This window comes from Tachypleus tridentatus, chromosome 2 (assembly GCF_004210375.1).
Source record: "Tachypleus tridentatus isolate NWPU-2018 chromosome 2, ASM421037v1, whole genome shotgun sequence".
Classification (NCBI taxonomy): domain Eukaryota; kingdom Metazoa; phylum Arthropoda; class Merostomata; order Xiphosura; family Limulidae; genus Tachypleus; species Tachypleus tridentatus.
The window spans coordinates 28,860,809-28,882,040 of NC_134826.1; the positions used below are offsets into that span (position 1 = coordinate 28,860,809).

General features: G+C 35.6%; 1 protein-coding gene across 2 annotated transcripts in view; it reads right to left on the bottom strand.

The window, feature by feature from the left end:
* LOC143240029 (WD repeat-containing protein 46) overlaps positions 1–12,942 on the bottom strand; it is an 87,271-nt gene extending 74,329 nt beyond the window's left edge. Inside the window, exons 1-3 of one of the 2 annotated variants that reach the window (XM_076481795.1) lie at positions 12,807–12,942; positions 9,189–9,327; positions 8,310–8,504 (exon numbers count right to left, since the gene is read on the bottom strand). In XM_076481795.1, coding sequence (XP_076337910.1) covers positions 8,310–8,504; positions 9,189–9,215 — 222 coding nt within the window. In that variant the 5' untranslated portion in view covers positions 9,216–9,327; positions 12,807–12,942. The remainder of the gene's footprint in view (positions 1–8,309; positions 8,505–9,188; positions 9,328–12,806) is intronic. The other variant, XM_076481805.1, reaches the window with a different exon arrangement.
* Positions 12,943–21,232: the final 8,290 nt, after the last annotated feature.

The following is a 21,232-nucleotide window of genomic DNA, read 5'->3' on the forward strand; positions in this document are numbered from 1 at the left end:
ATCTTCACTACTTATGATGTCTTTCCTTCTGCACTCCTTGAGTTGTACTTTCTAACTTTCATCATAAGCCTTTTTTAAAATTCACATGTGGATGTAGAAAAAGTAATTTCTTTTTTGCATTTTTGAATACCAAAAATCATAAATGACTATACCTTTTCCACAAAAATGTCTAATAATTTACTAGACTTCCTAACTATGCTGTATTGTGGTCTAAAAAATTAACTTCTGTTCAGGAAATAACTGATTATGATATTTCAAACTCTCAAATGGTATGAGATTTTCTCTTTTAAGTAAGTGCAAAAACTAATAGAAGTATGTAGAAGAAATGTAGAGCTTTTGGTTGGTTATAAACTTGTAGGTATAGAGAAACAATTATAGACAAAAGTCTTCTCAAATGATAAAATTGTGGTCAGAGTCAATATGGTGAATTTTATAAATATTATGATATCTCAGCAAACAGACAAGGTACATAGTTCTTACTTTACATTTCAGCTTGCCAATATCACAAATTTTAATTTGTAATTCACATAAAACTAGAATTTATTAACATACATTCATAAAATAGTCGTCCAAGTCAATACAATTTTTTAATGCAGGTCTACAAACTTTGTCAAAAGTCCCCACAAGTTGATTCAGTTACTTTTAGAACCCAGCTGAAAAGAAAAATTATTCTTCTCTACTCTGTTATCACAATACCATGATGAATTCACTTTTGTTATCTTATGGGTTACCACAATTGTATCCCAAGCTCTAAATAATTCTTTTTTTTTTTTTAATACAAGTCCACACAGAGTGGTTCAGTTACTTTAAAACCCAATTAACATAATGAAATATTCTCCTCAACTCTATTATTACAATATAATCTGTGAAAAATATATATGTAAAATGGCTGGTATGGATTGCAAAAATTCTATGTAGAGGAGCTTAACAATTTTTTGACGTTGTTCAGTCATCATCAAGTTCACAAAGAAAGAAAGAGGTAACTGACCAATAGCTGACCACATGTTTGAAGGGGGTTGTGTAACTGACTGTAGGGATGTAGAGGGTGTGTTTATATGTTGGATATATTTATTAATATAGGTATAAAGGTGTTCCTTTGTATTGGTTTATTCTGGGCTTGAGTTGTTGTATAAGTAAGGCTTCTTTAATTTTACATTTGTTTATGCTTATTTCTTTATTTAGTATTTGGATTTCTTTTATGGTTATGTTGTGTTTATTTGATTTGCAGTGTTCGAAAACATGTGAAGGTGACTTTTTGTGTTCTTTGAATCTGCATTCCATTTTTCTATTTGTTTCTCCAATATGAAGTCATGGAACACCTTTATACCTATATTAATAAATATAATAAGCATCTAAGCCCCCTCCCTCTACATTCCTACACTCAATTACACAACCCCCTTCAAACATGAGGTCAGCTATTGGTCAGTTACCTCTTTCTTTCTTTGTGAAACTGACGACAACCGAAGAAGTTTGAAACGTTGTTCGCTCCTCTACATAGAATTTTCTCAACCCATACCAGCCATTTTTATATATATATTTTTCTCTGCAAGTGGGTTGTCTCGTCATCATGGAATATGATCTGTGATTATTACATGACAAAATTTCCCACTATGACTAAACTCATAATCACCCAGTCTAAATCTACTTCTGTCTTTCACTACTTTTAGCTAACTTGGTCATCTATATATAATCCAACTGAGACCTAGAACTTTCTACAAACAACTAATTATATAATGCAACAAGAAAAATTCAAATGATGTCAGTTACACAATGTCAATTCATGACAATTGTACTATACAACAAATGATTTGTAAACAGTTACATAAGGAAACATGCTATAACTATCACTTCAAAAATAACTTAATGTTTGTACTATATAAACTAAATTATACTCTCATATTAAACTTAAAATGAACAGTCATGTATACCTAACATTCACAATTTAGACTTGGACAGTTGAAATAATCAAGACTGGCAATAACTGGAAACAATTATTCTAATTAGTTGATTATTTTACTGTGTTGTAACAATAAACGTTTAAATAAAACAGACTTAAATTAACCGAAAATAATAAGAAATCATACTCGTACTATTTCAACTGCTTAAATCTTGGGATAACTGATAATAATAACTTAGATACGTTGCTTATTTTTGTGATAATATATTTAATCATAACTTCAATTAATTTATTATTTTATGTGACAATAATCAACATAATCAATGCTCAAAGGCACTTGCTCAAGTCAATAAATCAAGTTAACTGTCTAAGTTCATGGGAAGGCAAATCATTACTATTTTTTTGGTTGATTAGTTGGTTATTTGGCATTCATTAACACAATGCAATTAGATTATCTGTGCCATACAACTGATAAAAAATTAAAAATAAGAGTAAAATGATTAAAAAGTGTAAAAAGAAATCATGGTAAAGCAAAACAAAGCCCAATTTTTGAATTGCCCCTAACAAATTTCAAAACAACTAAAGTAGATAGAGTTACCATTGTCAGTGGCATTGTCTAACATCAAGAGTGAACCCATGGTAAAAATATGATTAAAATGGTGCCATAGCTCATGATTGTAACGATGGCATGACAGTAAAATGTGAGCTATTGTGACTTAAGTGTCACACAGACCATGCATTGGTGCAATAGTTTCAGATAATAGAAAACAGTGTATTAAAAAACTGTGACTAATGTGCAGCCTAGCAAGGACAACTTCCTCCTTTTGATCCTTATGTAAGCAAGATGGCCAAAGTCCAATAAAAGGTTTATCTAGAAAAGTTTGCTACCATGTTGCTCACTCCAAGTCAACTGCCAACTGGTGCAGAGCCAAGCCTTGAACACAGGACCATAGTCGCTGTATGGGGCAGGCATAGCCATGATAGCACCAGAGCAGACAGATATAGCTGCAAGTGTCAGTGAGCTTGTTCCGGCAAATACCAATGTGGCCCAGTATCCAAAAGAACTGAAGAGAAATAGATGATAACGGAGAAAAGGACCAGTCAGTTTTGAATATCAACAACAACAGCATGAGAACTAACGTAAAGCAATTTCAGGGCCAGTAAAGAGCTAAGCAAATCAGTATAAATAGTAAAGTTTATGTATTGCATAGCTTCAATGCAATTCAATGGTATACAATTCAGTAGAGAACACAGAAAATGCAGAGGGGATCCTGTGTGTGACCAGGGAACTACAACAAACCATGGCAAAGCCTAAAAAGTCACCTGATTTTGAGCCTTCCATGTAAGCAGGAACAGAAGGAAGGTTAAAAAGATGTTCGGCAAATAGAAGATGGTACTTCCGAATAAGGAGTATCCACCTTTTTTTAGATGACTCAATGAAAGGTCACATTAGGGGATAGTAATAAGTCATGGTGGGATGGGCAGATGAGGGGTCAGATCCAATTTAGCCAACTGCCCCTGAATACAAATGCCAAAGCAGCAATGGCAGACTGCCTATTCTGAAAAAGCATGGCACCCTGAGGAAAACAAATGCAATCCCACGTGTGATGCTGCATACAGTAAAGACAGTTGCAAACAATGGAGGTGTAGGACTCAGCATACAAACTCTGAACTGGAGAAGTTCAGAAAGCCCCTGTGCAAAGACAAAGCCCCTGATGATGTACAGGGTCCAACATCTTCAAGGCAGAGGCTGTGATAGAGCCATAGACCAGAGCCCCATAGTCCAGTTTTGATAGAATGAGGGCATTATAGGTTTTTAGCAAGAACATCAATCCATTCCCAAAGAGGTGGAGGAGAGGACAAGGAGGATGTTCAGGGCCTTGATAACTGCTTGATGTGTAGAATAAAGGTTAGCTTACAGCCAAAGATAAACCCCAAGAACTTTGCCTCAGGTACCATGGAAAGCACAGCATCTCCAAGATAAAGCTCAGGATAGGCATGAATATTCCATTGGCAGCAGAAGTGCACACAAATGGTTTGAGAGCGAAAAAAGGCAAAACTGTTTACTATGGCCCACTCAAGTAAATGATTTAGGGTAGTCTGTAGCTACTGCTCAATAAACCTCATGCTTGATGACTAACACAAGATGTTGAAGTAATTGGCATAGAGACCTCTTACAACTGTAGGGAGGAGTTGTCCACTGATGGTATTAGTTTTTATAATGAAAAGTGTGACACTCAAGATACAGCTCCGAGGGACTCTAAGTTCCTGTGGGAAAAAATTGGAAAGTTTCAAACCCACTCAGACTTTGAATTGGTGGTCCATTAAAAATTTTTAATAAAAATGGGCAAATAGTCACACAACACATATGAGTGGAGGTCTCACAGGATGCCATACCTCCACATAATATCATAAGATTTCTCAAAATCAGAAAATACAGAATCAAGATATTATCACTTGAGAAAGGATTCCCTGAGTAATGTTTCAAGTCAAATAACGTGGTCCACGGTGGAGCACTGTTGTTGAGATGTACACTGGGTGAACGAGAGAAGGTAGTTTGATTCAAGGAAACAAACAAGATGAGCATTTACCATCCTTTCTAAGATCTTACAAAAAAAGCTGGTCAAAGCAATTGGACAGTAGTTTGAAGGAATTTTGAGATCCTTCCCAGGCCTAGGAAAAGGGAGAACAACAGCATGGTGACAAGCATCAGGAGAAACATTCTCTTGCCAGATCTGGTTATAAACAGCCAGAAGAATAGCAAGAAAGGAAGGAGAGAGATGCTATAGCATCGCTTAGTGAATATCATCATCTCCGACTGATGAAGAGCAAGCTTGAGTTCCACCAAGGTAACAGGGTAATTATACTCACAGAGGTGATCAGCCTGAAAGGATAGAGTTGATCGCTCTTCCCAAGTCTTGATGGCTAAGAAGATGGGGGATGAGGCAGAAGTGCTAGATGCACAAGAAAAGGTTTTGCTAATACTCTCAACAATGCTCTGGGCATCAGCAACAATTGGAGAGTAAGAAAGATCGAAAGGAGGGGCAGAAGTATACTGCCCACTGATCTTCTGAATGTTGTCCCATGTGACTTTGGAACTGGTGGTAGAAGAGATAATAGTTGTGAACTTAATAATCTAAGATTCCTTCTGGCTTTGATATCTTACCTGTTGAGCACATGCACAGTCCTGCTAGAAAGCAATGTGGCTTGAATGTGTGGGAAATCTACGAAAGTTATCCCAGGCCCATTTTTTAGCCTTCCATGCCATGTGGCAGGCAGGATCCACCATGGATGAGGATACTGTGGAAAACACATCAAGGCTTTAGGAACAGGCTGAGCAGCTGCTTGGACAATACAGTCAGTTACTGCTGCTACACAGTCGTCTATCGATGGTTTACAGATGACAATAAGATCAAGTTCTGAGAGAGCAGTGAAAGATGACCAGTTGGCTTGGTCTAGCTTCCACCATGGCATGCAGGCAGGATGGCATTGACTAAGGCCAGTCTCCCTCAGTGTGCTAGGAAAATAAACACTGCCCCATGGGTCACTGTCAACCCCCCAAGAAAAATTAAAGAAAAGTGAAGGGGAGCAGATAGAGATCAAAAGCAATAAAATACTGACTGAGTGCATAAAAACTGGTATAAGTACCAGTACTGAATAGAGAAAGGTTATGATCCAATAACATATGCTCTACAAAATGACCCCTGCCATCAATATCAGCACTTCCCCAGAGGGGATTATATCCATTAAAGTCCCCTGAGATTAAAAACAGAGACAGCAACTGTTCAATGAGAGCATCAAGGTCTGATTAATCACACATCTATCCAGGAGACTGATACAGAGAGAAAAAAGAGTGATGGTACGACCCGAGGAAACAGAAATTACTATAACCTCCGAGGGTATACTGAGTGGCAAAGGTAGGGTGGGCACATCCTGATCAACCAGCAGTGCCACCCCTCTATGCACCCATCCATTACACAACCTGTCATTTCTATACAGTGAAAACTGCCATAAAGTAACTGTATTAGCAAGTTTCAGAAATATTTCCTGTAAAGAAAGATACACAGGATGGTAAGAATCTGTCAGTGCTTTGATGCCATCCAAATAGGAACAGAAACCTCGACAGTTCCACTGTAATACAGAAACCACTTTTACTTATGTATTTATGGTTTGAAAATAGATTTGTTGGAGACAGAAAGATAAATTCAATATGGAATGGTGGAGAGTAACTTTCAAGAAATGTTGTGAACTGTTTTCAAACACTGTACCTCTTTTTTCCTCCACCTACTTAGGGCAAGAACGAAAGTAAGAGGTGTGAAAGCCACTACAACTAGCACAATGAGGGTGCAACATGGTAGCCATGATGGTCCTTATCACTGCCATGAGCACACATTAAGAAATCACAACATGATGTCTTCGAGTAACTGAACTGATGACACTGGAAACATCTGAGAGGACATGGAATATATGGCTGCACTTTGCAATTTAGATAACCAGGCTTGATGATAGCAGGTGAATGTGTTGGTGTAAACGTCAAAATTAGGATGTTGATCAACATCATAATTCCATCTTTGTGAATGGAAATGTGCCTCACTGCAGAGATTCCCTGTGTAGAGAAAGCAGCGAAAATCTCTGACTCGGAAATGTTACTCAAATCCCCTCTCAACAATAACTCTTCATGAAAATTCAAAGTAGAATTGGGGTAACTTTGAATGCAAGAGGAATTCACAATGTTTTGGACTGGATATTTCCACCAAGATGTCCACAGGACATAGCTTTCTGAATGGCTTAGGAGAGCCAGCAAACCCCTCTAATCCCTTCTAAATAAAAAAGGGAGACATTTGTCCTAAAGATTTGTCTGATAAAATGAGGTACAGGTGTTGAAGAAGTTGAAGGTTGCTGTTCAAGACATGGTTGTTTAATTATGGTCTGTTTTTTATTATTATTATTATTTTATTTTTGAGTTGGAGGATCCATAACAAAGATGTAATATTTCAGTGCCCACTAACCCCACCAACACACAGCCCCTTGAAGGGATGCACTACAGCTAAAGAAGGGCATTGCAGCAATGCCAGGGTTTCATGAACACTATATCTAAACACCAGCACCAGACACAATGCCCACAACAAGAACATCCAACACTGGTAACTGGTCAATCCTAGCCCAAGTAGACCAGCCAACTGTCCCTGGAGGAGCCACCCAAAGGCTGCCCATCTACAGGAATTCAAGGCCAAAGTGGTGTGTTACAGTTGAACCCCTAAATAACCAGAATCCTCTCCTCCCCTTCATGGATCATTACCAATGGCAAAAACATGAATGGATATTTCGATTCCAGAGGAGGAAAACTGAAAGTACAGAACTTTCTCCTGTTATTAAATGGACCTAACTCATTTCTCTCAAGTAAATTAAGTTTTCTTACATATTTCTGGAATTCTGCCTATGAAAAAAAAATATATACATACTAAAAAAAAAACTTATATACACAGTTTCAATACTTTGTTCAACTGAGTGCAACTGATGAAGAAATCAACTTTATCAAACATTCCCTCATTCACACCACCAAATTTCCACTAATCATTGTCAAAACATTTCCACACAACCACAAGAAAAAAATCTCAAAACTCAACTCACAAACAAAATTGACACTAATACACCAAACAACTAAACAACATTACACTGCTGTTCACCATTTACCCCTGACAATGGCTCAAAAATAATCAACACTTGGAGAAAAGTTACTATCAAACAAAATTCCAGTTTATTTCAAATTCATCAGAATTCCATAGAATCACATAATTCCAACATCATTTATAAAGTAATATGCAATAGTTGTCAAGAATTTTACATCAGAAAAAACAGGTAGAATATTTTAAACCAGATTCAATGAACATAATAAAAACAACCTTCCATGATTACCATCACTGCAACTAAAACAAAAACACAGTACATCCATAAAAGACACTAATTTTGAACAAAGAACCTAACATCAATAAATGCAAAATAAAAGAAGCTTTCTCAACTGAATGAAACAGTCCCAATTTAAACCAACGTCCCAGGTGCCAAGATGCCTATATTAGACTGTGAAGCAATATCTAACCATGTAACCTCTGTTACGCACTGCATATATACATACATCAAATGCTTCTTTTAGAGTCAAAATGTATCAACCAAATCTACAGAAATACTCTCATTAAAAAAAATCAAAAAAGTTTACCAAATAATTTTAAAGTTTACTTTGTACAAGGAGTGTTACAGAGATCAGTACCATGAAGAGTATGGAATTTGTTTCATATTTTTCAAGTTCAGGATTAATTCCATGAAACAAAGTGTGAGTTTCAAAGATATTCAGACTTACTAACAATGAAATTAACTTAAAAGTTGATCTCAGTAAACATTTTACTTCATCTCTTACCATCTGGAGATATTTTCCACGTTTATACTTGTTCACTTTATACAAAGGAACTGGTGCAGGTCCTTGAAATGGTCCATCACCTTCCTTATGTCTGAATTTCTTCAATACTGGTTGCAGTGGTTCCACATTATTTGATTTTCTTGATTTCCATTGTGGGCGATGTTTACTTTTGTGTCCAGTATGATCTCTTGACATCTACAGATGTAACAAATATTAAAATAAAACACTTTGCAGTCATAAAAAATTTACAATATCTCATACAGTTTAATTTCATTTTTCAAGTTTAAGCTTTTGAAGCCCACTACAGATCTTAGCATGTTTCACACAAAATTACTTTTCTATAGAATACTTAATTTTCCACGTTTCCTATTACGTTTCTATTACATTATATAATATTCCAAAGTCATGTATTTAAGTTTTTGTTTCAAAGATACATAGATAAGGTAAACCACATTCATCCATATTATTTCAAGGATTTTATTTCTAAAAATGTTCCTTTCTTTTCTTGTCATGTTCTTTCTTAATCCAATGATGTCATACACGAGGAAGTCAAAAATGTATATTTTGTACATAAGTAATAAACAAGTTATTAGTAACTTTAAAAATATGAAAGAATAAATTAAAAATACAAAAAAATCCTAAAAAATAAATGCAACAAAGTAAAAATTAAAAAATCATATCAAAATGAAAAAAGAAGACATTGTGAAACCAACTTTAAAGAGTATATGTACAAGTTGAGATATAAAAATAATGTATTTCTATTTTTTTCTGTACTATTATAACATATATTCTCAGTTTATTCTTTGTTCTGAATATGTGCAGCTTTCATCTAACATACGGTCAAGAAAACCATTTATTGCTCTTGTTGCAAGTTGTTACCTTTGACTTTTTGTTATTCTTGAACATAGTATCTGTTTTGCACCTGCAGTCAACACTGCAAAAGCAACCTTGTGAAAGTATGATGACTGCAATGTCCTTCAATAGTTGCACAGATGATGTTTAGAGGTTATGGCCCAACCTATTTGTAATGCAAATGACAATTAAAATAAACTGGATATATGCGAAGTTTATTTAAAAAAAAAAAATGGCTTTAGTTAGTTTAAAATTTTTCATTCTACTAGATAATCATTTCTAAAGCTTGGTCTTAACTAAATTAATGGTAAAAGTAACTAAATGGAGTAACTGTTCAAAATACTATGCATGCACATACACAGTGTTTGTGTTATTTGTCTTTAATTATCCCATCAAAATTGGTATCTAATAATTTAAAAAAGGGCAGCAACATGTAAAAAAAAGGTTGACTTACAAAGGGTATAAAAATTGTATTATAAATCTAACAAGTTTAAATTAAATAAAATAATGGACAATTTTAAGGATTACAAAATATCAAGAGAGTTGGTCAAATGGAAAAGAAGGAAATAAAAAACTATATGAAAAATGTTGGCTGAAAATGTAAAAAATTAAAAGTAATCATTTCTTCAAATACAATAAAGCAAGTAAGATATTAGTATGGAAGTAGGGCCTATGTGAAATGATACAGAAAGGCTCATATCCGATAATACTGAAAAGAGATTATGAAACTATATTTTTTCTTCAATTTTTACTAATAATGACCTGATCAATATTTCTCATCCAGTTATTAGGTGGAAATGAGATTTAACAAGATGATCCCATTAATTCTGAGCTTTTAAACAATAATTATCAAGTTCTTGGTGCCAAATAATATTTACTCAAGAGTTTTGAAGATTTGATACTTTACCCACTTCCTGCTGTTATTTCTAAACCCTTGAAATTTATGTAGACATCAGAAGACTGGAAATGACTAAAGCTACTCCTTTCAAAAGAGGATGATAAGAACTGTCCCATTAATTAGTCCCACAAGTCTTACATCAGTGGTGGGAAAAGTTTCTTAAAGTATGATAAGAAATTCTTTACAAAGCCATTTAAGTGTATTTAAAATTCTGTTAAACAGTAAGCAGGAGAAAACTTTGCATCACTAATAATTTAACATTCTCAGAAATGGTTACTTCTTACATACATGAAGATACAGGCATATATTTGGAAAATTTAAGAAGATGCTACATAAAGAGTTTGTTAAAAGATATCTCTGTAGATATGAGGGATAGGTTTGTCACTAGGTAGAAAAGTAGCATGATAGATGAAAGCAGAGGGTTGTTACACAAGAAGTTCAGTCAAACTGAATTAATGTCACAAGTGGGGTATCTCAGGGCTTAGTGTTAAAATCTCTGCTCTTTTTTTTTACTTATAGCAATAACATAGATGAAGAAACAGTAAATAAATTACTTACATTTGATGACAATATTAAAGTTTAAGATATCACTGGCTTTGAGAATGTTGCTGATTTACAAATAGATTAGTATTATTTGATAAATTTGACAAATAAATGGCATATGCCTTGTAATTATGATAAATTCAAGGTAGTGCAAACTGTATACTACAATTATAAGCATAATTTTGATGAGAATAACCCTAACAGTTTTATGTGAGAAAGATATCTTGTTGTTGTGGTTGATCAGTCTTTTAAGTTTATAAGTACTTATAGGCTATTAATCTATGCATTACTAAGACAAACTAAGGACCTCAAACTTCAATGAACTTGAAAGTAAAACAATACAATACAAGAAAATTTCCATCTCTTAAAGGTTTTACTGTTGACATCAGGTCATTTCATAAACCTTTCAGTTTTAGAAACATAGAGACTGGCTTAATATTATAATTTATAAAGCAACATGGTGCAACCTCATAACATTAGTGATTACATACATAATAAATTGTAGGTAAATGTTTCCACTCAGTGGCCTAGACCTAACCTCAAACAGAGTAAAAAATAATTTTAATAAATGTTTTCCAGCTTGCATAAGGTACTTTAATTCTAGCACCTGTAGCAACTATATTGACCCCTCTAACAGTTTTTAAAACCTTAATAAAATATTTTTTAATTATTCTGTATTAAAGATACAGCAATGTTTCTCCTCACTGTAAGAGCCTATAAAGTAACTATAGGGAATTAGCAAAAAACATAACAAGATGAAGGGAAAGGCAAAGACACTGGCTTGTAGGATTACTCTAATCCATACTGATTTGGTTATCTTAGCCAATCTTCTATATCATAAATTATTGAAAAGTTTTTTCAACATCTAAATTATCAGTACACCAAGTCCCTTCCATCATTCAGATAACAATTAAACAAGTAACATCTTTGAAAAAAGTAAAAAAGGGTAAGTAAGTAACAGACTGTTTGATTTAAACTTAAAATTGAACTCCATCAACACAATCAAACAAGTCAATTTAGTGTAAAGAATAAAGTACTAAAAAGCAGTATCAAAGTTATCTACTTCATACTTATAACTTATTAGTTATAGCTAATTTATGCTCTAACATTGTTTAGCGGAACTAACTTATTCCTAAAGTCTAAATCTACAAACTATTGGAAACCAACAGTTTTAACAAATTTAGGAAAATCATGTTAAATGCATATGATTATCCCATACCTATACAGAATTTTCCCAGTAACAAATTGAGTGTTAGAGATGCATTTATTTGTAGTAGTTCAGTTGATAACTCACAGATATTACAATTCTTGATCACAATGTCAATTAGAATATCATCAAAGTTATTACAGTCACACTTGTTGACTATTGTATGTATGATGCTAATATACATAAAGCTCACCATAATTTTACGATGTAAATTATTTATTTATTAATTTTTCAATCGATAAGTTTAGCAAATGACAGAATTACACCATGTAACAAAATTTTTACTTTTTCTTGTTCCTGGACAGAAAGTGTTATTTCCCAATTGCTTATGCCTAAAGTAAACGGAAAATACCTATTTTTCTCTTCAAACTTTGCTTTTGTGACCTAGGAGCATATAACAAAAATATGATGGAAAAACTATATTTGAGGGCTAATACGTGAAAATGATTTACATTACAGTCGCAAATCTCGAAAAACTACTCACTTCTAGACATTTGTGTTCATTTTCTAAATCTTGATTCGTGTTGTTTTATTCAAACCTTATGTAAATGAAAATGTGCAAATTTGCCCGTTTTTACATAGAGAATAGGTTAGTTTCTAAATTTCATTATCCAGGTCACAAAAGCAAAGTTTGAAGGGAATTATGGCCATTTTCTGTACTTTTACAACATAAGCAATTAAGAAATAACATATACTACCCAGGAGCAAAATTTGTGTTACATAATGTTATCAGTCTTGAGTCATAGAAGCCTCATCCTGCTTAATTCTGAATATAATGCATAATAATAACAAAAAAAAGTTTAGAATGTGTAACGTGTTTTTATCATGTAAAAACTATTTTTTTACTGGGAGATTCTGTATAAGTACAAATTCCCCTTCCCCCACATTTCTCTTAGTCTTAATTCATTCATTATGCTGAACTTACTACGTAAACAATGTCAAATATATTAAGCCTACTTTTAAGCTTAATAATATTAATAAGCAATACAGTCTCTACCTTTTACAAATTCTATTTGAGTTTTCAACAAACCAAATACTCTCCCAGACCAACTATACAATCACCAAAGTGATATATAAATAAACGTCTAACAACACGTGGAAATTGGGAACATTCAGCGCTACCTGTAAATATGTGAACACCAAAGCAATTTTATTTTAATTATTAATTTATGTAACAATAAAGTTTTGTTTCATCGTTTTGTTTTATTGGATTCAGCACCAAGCTACTTCGATAGCCGTCTGTTATTTGAAAGTAATAAACTAAAGAGAAAGAAAATAGTCAGCCCAACCCATCTCTCATTCTCAGAGCACTCTTTACTTTAGAAAAATGTGATTGACCGCCACTTTTAATACCCCCAACTTCTGTAAGAGCGAAAATGTTCAATGCTCCCACTTCATGTACTGTTTTATTCTAATCTCAGCACTACCTCTTAACTCTTTTCATCACTACACTCCACAGCACCAGTCCTTACACATAGCAGGTCCTGGAATCACTGAATATTGTAGAAATCAGGTTTATCTTCGAATTACCACACACTATCACGCAGGTATAGTAAAGGGTCTATTCTGTGTCTTTTGACGTATATTTTTTTAATTCTTAATCTGGAAACCAGTCCTTAAATTACAAAAAAGCAAGCTCACTTGCAAATATTGAATCGAAAGTTTAAGCAGTTTAATTGTAAATATAATCATTCGATGTTTGTTCACTTGTGCCAGTCTCACTTTCCTCACTCTTTTTGTTAACTTTATTCTTCTGAAAAAAGTTCTTCAAACATCCCGTTGAATGGGTGTGTGTGTGCAAAACCACATCGGGCTATCTGCCGAGCCCACCGAGGGGAATCGAACCTCTGATTATAGCGATGTAAATCCGTAGACATACCCAGTGGCGGTGCCAGGATATTTTCGTTGGGGGGGGGGATGCTGAGGGAGGCTGAGGTAGACTGTGGAGGGGCTTCCCAAAATGCCAGCAATATGAAGTATAGATGGTAAATTATAATAATGTAAATACCAAGGTACATTTCAAAAAGGTGTGCTATTTTGAACTGCGTTTTCAATGCAATTTTTATTGGAAACTCATGCTCTGATTAATAATTCATTATTACAAATTAGAAATAATCTGTTTATGAAAATATGCGTACATGTAAAAGAGGAAGCTCACCTAAATTCCACCCAAGGTAATACATAATAATAAAGAAAATCAAGATTAGCTTAGATTGAACATTTAATATACCATTAAGAGTAAAGCTACAAATCAAAAGAAATATAACATAAAAACATAGTTTACATAGCAGAAACGAATTATCCCATGTGAAGTTAATACACTCTGAGGAAAAGTAAGGTCACTATCAGGCGAACTATCTTTCATCATGTTGTGTTTATAGTCAATATTACTTCAAAACAATGCGCCTGTTCTGGTGATTGGCAGCAAATGTGTCTATAACAGCATCAATATCGAGTTGTTTTGCCTTCTTGGAGTTTACTGATATGACAGCAAGGTTGCTGGTGTGGTTGTTACTGTTGCGCAAGTATGTCTTGAAAAGCTTCAGACATGAGAAACTTCTCTCACAGGCAGCTGAAGTGACAGGCAGGGTCACAGCGATGCATACAAGTTTGTGGAGATCTATGAAGGCATCCTTGTATGGCTCCAGCATGGTTGCAAGCTCCAATGGTGTGGATACTTCCTGCCCCTTGTCTTTCTTCCTGGCAATTAGCCAGTTCAACTGGTGGCCCTCCACTACGAGGTCATCCTTTGCCACACCATAATTTGCTGCCATTTCAAAGAGTGTTTACTTGTCCTGAAATGTGAAGTGTTTGGGGTTCAATGCAGTTGCACCCATCAGAACACTGCAGGCATCAGAGGAGAATCTTCTATTCAGCTCGTTGAGAATCCTGTCTATGATGGCAGAGAAGGTGTGTATCCTGGCATCAGATGTTGGTTCATCTCTTTGGCCAGTACTAGATGTGATTATGAATTTGTCCAGGTGTCTGGGGGCAGATCGCTGTCTACCTTGATGTACCGTCTCAGTGCGTATTCCCACTTTCTTACATATATCCTCAGAAGACTCTTCCAAGTCTTTCCATGCTGCTTCAGTTCTCATTTCTGAGAGACCAGAGATGACAGATTGCACTAAGTCCTCTGCAGAGGCCAGCTGCAGGTCAGGTGAATGGAGGTGGTCTGATAGCTGTTTTGCCATCAGCAGTAGATTTTCTATGGCCACTAGACTGGTTACGAACTGCTGATCTAGGAGGATACACAGGCCCGTTTATTCAGTGGCTCTGTGGACATTGTCCCCCTCCACAAGACGCTTTAGGGTTGTCACAATGGCAGGGAGGGTTCTTTTTACAGCCAGGCAAGCAGCATGTTGGCAGGCCCATCTTGTGTCTGAGTGTTGCTTCAACTCTATGTGCTGGTTCACGGGTTCAAGCTCCTTCTGTACCTTCAGAACTTCTTCATGCACAACCGATGTAGAGAAGAATTTGTACAGCTTTTGAATTGTCACAAAGAACTCTGCTGCAGCCTGGACATTGTGCACACAATCAACTAGCACTAGGTTGAGCCTGTGTGCATAGCAGTGGACATACACAGTCTGAGACACCTCTTTCCTGAACTTCTCCAGTACGCCACTGATGTGCCCTGACGTGACTGCAGCTCCGTCATAGCACTGGCCAATGCAGGCATTATGGTCAATATCACATTTAGCCAGAGTCTCCATGATTGTCTTTAGCAATGAATCTACATCCAGACCCTCAACAGCCGTGAAGTCCAGAAACTCCTCGTGAAGGCTCTGTTGGTGGAGGTACCTTACCACAATGGACAGTTGTTCTTGTTTGCTCACATCCTTTGTTTCATCCACCATTAGAGCAAAATGCTCAGCTTCCATGACCTCTTTGCTGATATCCTTCCTGATCATTCCAGCTATGATGTCAAGCAGTTCGTTTTGGATATCATGGTGCGTGTACTTGTCATTGCCAGGACCACTCAGCTTCTTATTCACGATTTCATCATACCTGGAAATCATGACAAAAAGTTCCACGAAATTTCCCCTATTATCTGACTGACTACCTTCCCTGTGACCTCTCTGGGCTTCATTCTGGCAGGCTGTGTAGAGCGTGCCTCTATCACGGCTCTTATGTAATGTCAGTTTTCCTCCACAGTTTTAGCATGGCTTGCATCGAGAACATGTTGGATCCTTGCACCCTTTGTTTTCTGCAATTTAAACTCTGCCCAAGCTTGCATGGCAAACTTGTGTCCTGCAGAGTTATTATGGGACTTCAGTGATGTGGTCGCCTTCTTCTAGTTCCGGAAGCCTTTATGGGTGAAGGACTTCTCATTTTTACTGAAGTGTGTATGACTGAAAAGACGACATGCGAAGCAGAATGCAGCATCTTAAGTCACAGAGTACTCCAACCACGAGTGCTGATCACGCCAATTCTTGTTGAATGACCTTGACTGGCTGCTGTATTCTGTGGCCGGGTGTCTCTTCAAGTCTGGACAGGTAGGACCACTATCTGGAAGCTGGCTCAGGTGGTAGTTTTCCACCCTGGGTGTGAGTGGTGCCCTCTTTTGCTGCTGGGTTCCTGCACTAGTCGTGTTCGCATTCTCACCATCACGATCACCACTGTCCTCCTCACTTGCACCAAATGTGTTTGTAGGACCATCTACTCGCTGCCTCTTCTTGAGTAGCATATAGTGTTGCATAATCAACCCTATGTGTAGTATGACCAGTTTATGTTTTGATGGGTGATGTCTGACTCTTGTCTTGTGTGTTGGTGTCCTTGTTTGAAAACGAGTCGCTGATTTTGAGTTCCTTTTATTAATCCAAACTGATTGTGTGTTCCAGTGTGAGGCCGAGTACCAGCGAAAGCGAGAGCCGCGTAAACAAACATAACTCCCTTTTTTACAGAGCGCGCGAACGACAAAGTGACGCCCGAGCCGGCTGACTGCTGGTACTACTTCTTACTTCCAAGTTGTGTTAGTTTATATGAAACGAATAGGAATTTCTCTCTTTATATTGGCATTAGAGCTTACGAAGGATATTCATTTTAAACATCGAAATCTAAGGAAAAAGTTATAACATACATACTTTTGGGTCATTTCATGAATAAGGAACAAATAACAACTAAACATAGTTCAACATTACGAACAACTGCTCTGCGGCATTGAGATCACCAAATTATATCAATAGCACATGAAAATCCAGAACATATCCGTAAAATACCGTTAGAGAAAGTGTTTATCTTTAACCATATAGCACAAGTACTTAATTAGAGGGTAGTGATAATGTAAAATTACAGGGCTCATTAGGGAACACAAACACAGCTTTGATAGGACATGCTGTAAAACTGTGGGCAGCTAACAGCTAATGAAAGTGAGCGGGGTTGCGTACGGCTGGCATCTGGATCTCGATCGGGCTGAGCCGATCGTTAGCTGACCTCAGAGCGTACACCATGGTCAGCGGCTCGGTGATCATACGCTTAAGGCGTCCGAGGCGGGAATCGCGCGCTCGAATAAAGCAAACCAGCAGCCTGGATATTGAATGGTCATAGTAGCACCAAAACAAAATGTTTAAATTGCAGTTGACCTTCACAGAAAGGCTGGTTTCTTCATACGAACACATTATTCATATAGGCCAAACTGTGATTGTGATATTGTTCTTATTATCATAAGTGTGACAAGCACCTGTTACAATAATGTAACTACTACATTACATTAAATTAGGCACTTCTAAATAGCCCAATGAAAATTTCAAAATTCATTCTAGAAATGTTTAGAAATATTATTTGGTCGGTTAACATGTAAGGTTATTATCTAATCATAAGTATAACATTAATTTGATTGTAAGTCACAATTTTAAGTGTATGCCACAATCATCAGTACAATTTTGGATGGCTGATACACAATGTAAAATGATCTCACAGAGGACACAACACCAACTAAATGCTTCATGGTTTTGACCAATACACTAATACATGCATGCTATGTTTTACTTTTCAATAAAAGATAAATGAAATTAATGGGTAAGTACCTGTGAAACCTTTGGTTTATCAAGTAAACTCCCTGATGATCTGTTGTAACTTGAAATCAACGTGGTTGTCTAATCTTCGTCAAAGCTCAAGATAGAATGGCATTACACAGAGAGCGGCAATACAGCGCATGAGTTTCAGTGCATTCAGTACGTTGCTATGGGACGCATGACACATACTTCTGTCTTAATGAAAACGTTGAGTTCTACAGATCTATGTCTCTTTGATGTTAATTGTTAAGTAACAACGACGATTGTGTTTTCCATATTTTATTAATATATGTAGGTAACAATATTTGGGGGCTGAAGGGGACTTGGCTCATGGGGGGCTCAAGGCTTAACATGATTCTGGATTTAAATTGCTTAGGAGCATCATACACTATTTCCATACTGGTTCATGCTACATCAGATACAAGAGTATTTATCACATGCAGCAGCTACAACAGCTCTGTCTAATTTAATCTAATGGGAACAGATCTGGATTTGACTACCATAATCAGAATATGCAGCACTGTCCTGATACCGGGAGATATGGTGAGTGGTTTGAATAATGATATGTTTAGCTTCACCTTGTAGATTCTTGTAATGATGTATGGAAGTAAATATCAGTTCTAGGTAGATATTGAATCAGGAACAAACCTTCTCAACCTTGGTAGGTATCTGGTCACTTAGTGTAAATTTTATTATCGAAGTTAGTACAAAGTGAGACATGAAGAACCGTGGTATCATATTCACATTTGTATCATTATTTGTCTATTTGTCAAATCTGTGTAGTTGTCTTTAGTCTCAGTTAATACATTTTATTATTATGTGGACCTTTTGCAGAAGCTATCAGCAAGTTTTGCTGCTACGATAGATAAACTGCAGATGAGGATCGAGAATGATATATACACGCATCCATGCTAATTGAAGGTTTTAGTGTTTCTAAACATGCTAGTGTTGTTCTATGATGCAATAAATATACGGTATCGTGCCTTTTTGCTCTTTTCTGCACTAATAAAACTAATCTATGAAATATAAAGCTGTCTATGCATACATGACACAGCACTTGTCGAAAACATTGTTTGTCTAAGTGCTGGTATTATACCAGTACTGATTTGCAACAACAGTCACACAATATGAAGGGATAATGTGTGAACTGATCATGTGAAGATCTAGTGGTCAAGAAATGGTTTCAGTGTGAGACTAAACAAGAATTACGAGATCTTTTTTAGGTTTCATGTTACCCTTTTGATGCTTTTTAGTTAATTTCTCCGAGATCACTAAATCACTTATTATATTGATTAAAACTGATATACGTTTCAGATATGCAGATAAAAATGAGCTTAAATTTCAGTTCTTAAAGTAAAAGTTGCTGGAAACGTTAATGTTAAACTTATTCTTATCAAAATTGCCATTTATGCTGGGTATTAATAACAGTGGTAGTAGAATTAAAGTACTGCTACAGATGCAGGATAGTATGGAGTATCTAATTATTTATATAAACGTGTGTTAATAGTTTTGAACTTTTTGTCATTGCACTGTCAAACATTAGAGCTGTTACGTGCATTGTAGGAATTTATTGTTTGAGTATATCATTCGTCACTGAAATAGCTGATGAACCTCAAAAATCCAGAAGGTGTGCTTACATGCTGGATTGCACTGCAAGCTTGCAAATTCATTGCACAACACTGGCAGGATTAGAAGTGTAGAAGTTCTTAGAGCTTATTTCGTGAAACGATGTACATTTATTGAACGTCTACACGTTTGACATTGTGCAGTAGTTAGAAATATTGCAGCAGCAAAATGGCATATCTTATTAGCAGTGATCATTGTACTTATACATGACACCTTAAGTAACCAATCAGGAGCTTTCGGAAGTGTAACTGATGGATTCAGAAATGGTTTGGGTGCTACTTGACACAATCAAATGAAATATGCCCTTCGCAAATTAATAATAGAAGTTCGAAAGCATCTAGCATTTAACACTTGTATAATCAATTATAAGTGCAGGGTGAGTCAATGGACAAAGAGTATGAGATATAGATACATTTGATGCCAAAGCTAATTCAGATTTGTTTCATAATGCAAGGACTATTGCATTAGGGAGTTTCGTATTTAGGGATGTTAATGAAACTTTGTCACTTGCAATGTCCAAAACAAAGAAAGTTTTATTTTCATTGCAATAATGTTTTCAGGCATACCGGATCCTCTGCTCTAAAATGAGAAAGATAATTAGTGTGTGATATCATTACCAATTAAAAATTGTATTATTAAAAACACCAAGTAAAACTGTGCTCTTCAAAACCCCATTCTCAGTCTCTTTGTTAGTTTATATATTCTATGAAAATTCATTTTATGCTGAATATTTCAGTGTCAAGAGTGAAGCATTCTTTTACTAGTGTGGATTAAACCAATTGGTACGCTGCATTTTTCAGAAATATATTAAAGACTAGTTAAAATAGTTAACTTTGTATTTGCCAGTTCTTAATGTCAAGTTCATATCATTTGTCTCCATGCCTTTGTTCCTTTTAATTGCAGTGATATTTGTCTAATTAATTGAATTTTGCTGTAAAACTCTTATAAATGATTTTACGTAATGTTCATAAACACATGTGAGACAAATGGTACTGCTGGGGATACCCTCTGAAGCAACGCTCAGTAGCAATGGCAGTGTTCTTTAGAGGTTGCCATACTCTAGTTACGGTATTTCAGGCTTCGCAAAATACACAATTAGTGGGGAAAAATCAGACAAATTAATATTTTACCAAAAGTCTAACAAGGGCTAAAATTTATTTTGTTAATACTGTAGGTCAATACGTACTCAGAGGAAACAATTCTCCCTTAAAGCTTTCAGAACCAGCATACTTTTCAGGTAAATAGGTGATAACCTAACAAATTAAGGATATTAGGTTCGATTAAATTATGGCTCAGATAAATTACATGAATGATTCTCTTTAAACATCAGACGACATTTTGCATAAAATTTCACTCAGTTTTTTGAAAAGTAAGAGCTGCAACATCTTTCTCACTGAATTATTAAGTTCTTGATTATCGTATTTAGTTGTACAAGGTTGATGAACCACATATTATGTATATATATTTATCACAACCTTCGTAGCTTCTATTAATAAAGTAGTAATCATACAGTGAAATGCATACAAGTTATCACTTAATACACACTCTCAATCCTTGATTTCTCAGTCACGCAACTGTCTTAACTGTCAATGATGGTGTGATATCCTACAGTGTAATGCATATGTTTATTTCAACAGTATTCATACATTTTGAAAGCGAGAGTCACAAAATCCTTTCAATCATTGATCACTTGCCTCAGTAATTATCTAACCTGTACAGTCAGATGGAAATCAAATCAAACAACGTATGATAATATGGAAAGCAAAAATTTCCACGTTTCTCA